We start from the raw sequence: 4419 nt of genomic DNA, 5'->3' as shown, positions 1-4419 counted from the left end.
CGAACGCTGTCTTTGTGTTTCGCGCCGCAATTTGGGTCGGTTTCGATGGGCCTCATTTTGGCTAATTGCTTCTTCCGGCCGATCCGAATGTTGCCGATTAGCATGAGATCGTCGTCCCGTGAGAAGTCGGAACGTAGTCGGATTCGCGGTTTCTTCTAGACCGATCGCGTCCATACCTCCGCGAATAGGAAATTTTGGTCATAATACGCCCGTGCACCGGCCATTGAGCCGCTTGACAGAATTGGGGAAGTCCGCTTTCCCTACGCCGATCGCTGAGTCCGCGGCGGTTGAGTAGACTCGATATTCTTGGTAGCGTTTTTCGAGAAGGCACAAACAACCTTCAAAGGTCGACGGCTCGCATGCGCCGCTTGTTTTCCTCTCTGGCCACTAGGTTTTGACACACTTATAAGCGATTGTTCCCGCCGGTTACATGGTATGTTCCAAACCGCATCATGTTGGGTCAAATGTGATTGTTGCTCATGAAGTCGCTTTCGAGTGTCGCCCAATTTGGAAGAAAAGATGTTGTGTTCTGCATTTTGGCCATTTCATTGTAGGGCTTCTATCCTATCCTCCAGGTGTTCGGCCGACAGCGCTTTCCACTCGGTATGCTGGCGCAAGCTCTGCTAAGCGAGGCCGAGGATAGGACCATCCTCGCAAGGGGCGAAGGTGGGTTCATAGTTAGGTGAAAAAGAGATATGGGCTGATTGTCAATCGAGCTTCCCACAGACGGCGCCAATCTATTAGTGCTAAAACTAAACAGATAGAAATAAAGCTAACTTACTAGTGACGTGGAAGGTTTGGACTCGAGAAGCCTTTGGTCTGTGGTGTCTTCCGACGAGGGGTCATGCCGGATTCTGCATGGGGAAAGAAATGGCAGGTGAAGCCTAAGACACCAGTGTGGTGCCGGCCGAAGGTCCTCCGATGCCAAAGTTAGTGACTAAGAGCGATTCTATTGACACAATGAAAGCACAAGTCAAGTCAAGAAATAGTCTTACCTCTTGGCTGGGCCAAGTGACTCTATTTATAGAGAGCATTTGTGATGCTCTTAGTATTTAGTTTTGATGTGGGACTTGTGGGACTGTCTTTAGCGGTCGACGCGTGCCCTAACAGGTTCTAGTGGGAGTTCCAAGGTGATCTGTCAAAATCGGTCGAATGTGTTGATGGTCGCTTGGCATCGTCTGCCGAAAGTTGGTGTCTTTTGTCAGTTTGTAGGCACTTCACCGATTTGACCAAGTATGAATCGGTGGAGCATGCCGATCGAAGTTTCGACATGGCTCACTGAGCTGGTATGGCCGTGCAGATTTTGCCACGTGTTAAGACGTGAGTGGGGAGGTTAGATATGGTACAAACTCAACTAAACTCTTCCTGCAAATATGAAAAAATCTTTTCTTTCATTACCACAACAAATATCTCAATAACTTTCCTAGTTGAAGTCTTAAAACAAATCGATTCATGATAGGTTTTATAATTATTAGTTATTGTATCCCAAACACACAGAACAATGTAATTATCTAAACCAATTATCTTCATATATAAATCTAGAAAATATAGAAGACGAGAGGGGCATGAATCATGATGCAGCAGCAGTGAGAAATCCAATACAACTCTCATGGTGAAGAGAGGGAACCGTCATGGGAGAATGAGTGAGCAAGATGGATTTAGCAGCGTCGGTGAGAAATTTGGCAATAATGGAAATTTTGTGGGAAGAAAAGGGGGTTGTGAGGGAGGAGGAAGAAGAAAAAGGGAGATGGAAAGACTTTTTTGGTAATTATTGCTTTAATTAGGACATAATAAAAAAAATTAAAAAAAACTTAACTGTATTAGATGAGTTGGCATGCCATATAAGGTGGTTTATAAAAGGTATTTTATGAATAATGGTTGGTAAAAATATATGATTGTATTTTTTCAAATTTATATATTGGGTAGAAAGATAAGGTGAATGGAGAAATAAGATAGGGAGTGAAAATAGTAACACTCATTTGCAGATGAATATAAATGTCAATTTATTTGAAGAAAATAATATATAAATTGGGTGCACCCTTCACCATTTGTTTTGGTCTCAATTTGGGAACGGATTGACCGTAGCAAGCAGCAGTTGGGTTTGGGCTTTTGTTTTCAATATGTCATCAAGTTCTGTCAAACCCGACCCTCTAACTTACCAGACTACCCGGAAACCCTAACATCTCTCATTCTCTCCTCCGTCTCGCTCTTTACAACAGACTGAATTTGACGAGATCTCCATCGCATCCCATCATCCCTCTTTATTTTTAAGGTTCAAATCTCTCTCTCTCTCTCTGTTATAGCTTTCGTTAACTTATTTAGCAAATTATGCTTTGTTGTTTTTATTTGATTGAGCTCACTATCTTGTCTGCGATGTCTGTGTCTCGTTTTGAAAGCTTAAACTTTTTGTTGGTTATTTCTGCGATTTCAGGGAATTCATGAACTGGGTTTTTCTTTTCAGAGAGGCATTCTGATTAGGTAGAGGTTTTGTATAAATTATTAAATTGCGTGGGGGGTTTTAGGCGTTTCAGCTCCGAAAATGTTTCAGAAATTTGTTTACTTGGATTTGTTTTTGGCTTTTGGATTATTTTCAGCTTCAAGCGTCAAATTTGTTCTCATATTATTACATGCAAGTAGATATTTTGGTGTTTGGTGTAGTTGCTTCTTGGTTAATGGAATACAATCGTGATTCGTGTATGTGGTATTGAGAAAATTTAACTCGGGTGGTTCTTACAATAAAGATGAAATTTTTTTGTCAAAAAGTTTTATATGACTCGTACCCATGAAGTAACAGCAATCGGTATTTGCTTTTCAACCTGCGTATCTCGTGTGGGTTGTGTTTTATGAGGAACTTGGACTGTAGTTAGTTGAAATTGGTATTTAGCCTTTCTGAAACTCATTTTTTGATCAGTCTGTTGTTGAAACTCCCTCATTTAATTATTAACACTCATGTTGTAGGGATAAAATCATGGCTATGAGTCATGTCAAAACATTTAGAAGCATTATCAATACCAGCGAAGCAGTTGGGATAGTGTCACGACGAACATTTGCTATCGGGGGCGGTAAAGCAAAGAAGGGTTCAAAAGGTGCTTCTCAAGGTGATGCACCAAAGGCATCAAATCTGGACAAAGAAGTTAAGTCTACTACAGTCGTCGGAGCCAATATTCTCAAAGATGGAACAGATCCTAAGATCTTGCCAGATGCTGAGTACCCTGATTGGTTGTGGCGTCTACTTGATAAACGCCCAGCATTGAGTGAATTAAGTAGGAAGAACATTGAAACTCTCCCATACGAAGATCTCAAACGTTTTGTTAAGCTGGATAACCGAGCAAGGATCAAGGACAACAACTCTCTTAAGGCCAAGAACTAGTTAGATATTTTTTGCTTTGCAAAGAAATGAACTGAAAATCGTCAAAAAGGCTGCTTCTGTGTATGATTCCAGGGCAGGTTAGGTGTACTTTTCTGTGGAAATGCTCTTTTGTATGTTTTGAGTCATCTCAGTCTTGGAATTAACTTTTATTGATTGCCTCTTCACTGAACAAATTGGGAAAAAGTTTTGAGGCTCTGTTCTTATTCTAGAAACGTAAAGGACTGGTCTCGCGAAATTTCATTAGTAAAAAATCCCTTCAACTATGAAGAGTTTGCTTAGGTCTCCTATATGAGCTGGAAAGTCATGCTGCATGCTATTAGAGCTAACTTAGAGATGGTAGATTTTACTTACTACAAGATTAGAGGTGATATTTCTGAAGCAGCTGCTGCCGATGTAAAATGTTATTCTGCCAGTGTTTGGAGATTGGAGTTTAGTTATGGAAAATGATTCCAAAACTGGCTTAGGCTAGTATTTATTGCTGCAACATATGATTCCTAAAAACTTACATCTGAAGTATTACCATTGTTTGCTAGAAGTTTTGTCAGCATATGTTTCTTTTCTCCAGCAGAAGAAATTGCCCCGGGTTCACTGTTCGCGACATGCTGGGTGTCCAGATTTAAAATGGTAACACGTTCCCCTCTGTATAGAATTAACATTGACAAAGAAATTCATGTACTTAGAGTTGGAACAAAACCAGAAACTTGAATTAACTTGAACTATTAAAGTGGCACATAGCATGAAGAAAAGCTGATATTTTTTTGCAGATTCTTTAAAGACAAAGTTACCAACTAAGGCTATCTCCAGCCATGGGCTATATCTCAAATATAATCTAAATTAATGCAAAACTCATATCCAAATATTAAATAAAATTTTGTAAATTTGGAGACATTTGGCTTTAGCCTCTTAACCAAATGTAGTTTAGCTTTTGGCCAAATTTATAGTGGGCTATATCCATGTTTTTCAACAACCAATCATTAAAGACTCTACTCCCATTTCAAAATAATAAAATATGAATGATCCTAAAATATAGCCTGCATAATGGAGATGGA

The 4419-nt window shown here is 40.0% G+C and overlaps 1 protein-coding gene across 2 annotated transcripts; it reads left to right on the top strand.

Moving 5' to 3' along the window:
* The first annotated feature begins 2084 nt into the window (after positions 1–2084).
* On the top strand, positions 2085–3495 carry LOC103343547 (large ribosomal subunit protein mL54-like). 2 transcript variants are annotated; one of them, XM_089044255.1, is made up of 3 exons: positions 2085–2272; positions 2432–2478; positions 2959–3495. In XM_089044255.1, exon 3 carries the CDS (start codon positions 2969–2971, stop codon positions 3368–3370), a length of 402 nt encoding a protein of 133 aa, XP_088900381.1. In that variant the 5' UTR covers positions 2085–2272; positions 2432–2478; positions 2959–2968; the 3' UTR covers positions 3371–3495. The 2 variants fall into 2 exon arrangements, with proteins under 2 accessions (XP_088900381.1, XP_008245428.2); XM_008247206.2 differs by lacking the exon at positions 2432–2478 and having other exon boundaries at positions 2088–2272.
* Positions 3496–4419: the final 924 nt, after the last annotated feature.

This window comes from Prunus mume, linkage group LG1 (genome assembly GCF_029339155.1).
Source record: "Prunus mume cultivar Tortuosa linkage group LG1, ASM2933915v1, whole genome shotgun sequence".
Taxonomy (NCBI): Eukaryota; Viridiplantae; Streptophyta; class Magnoliopsida; order Rosales; family Rosaceae; genus Prunus; species Prunus mume.
Note: the sequence above shows the minus strand (reverse complement) of the source record. Positions and strands in the feature narration are given on the sequence as shown.

Coding starts and splice junctions, on each gene's coding strand:
- LOC103343547 (XM_089044255.1), top strand. CDS start 2,969: ATGGCTATGAGTCATGTCAAAACATTTAGAAGCATTATCAATACCAGC.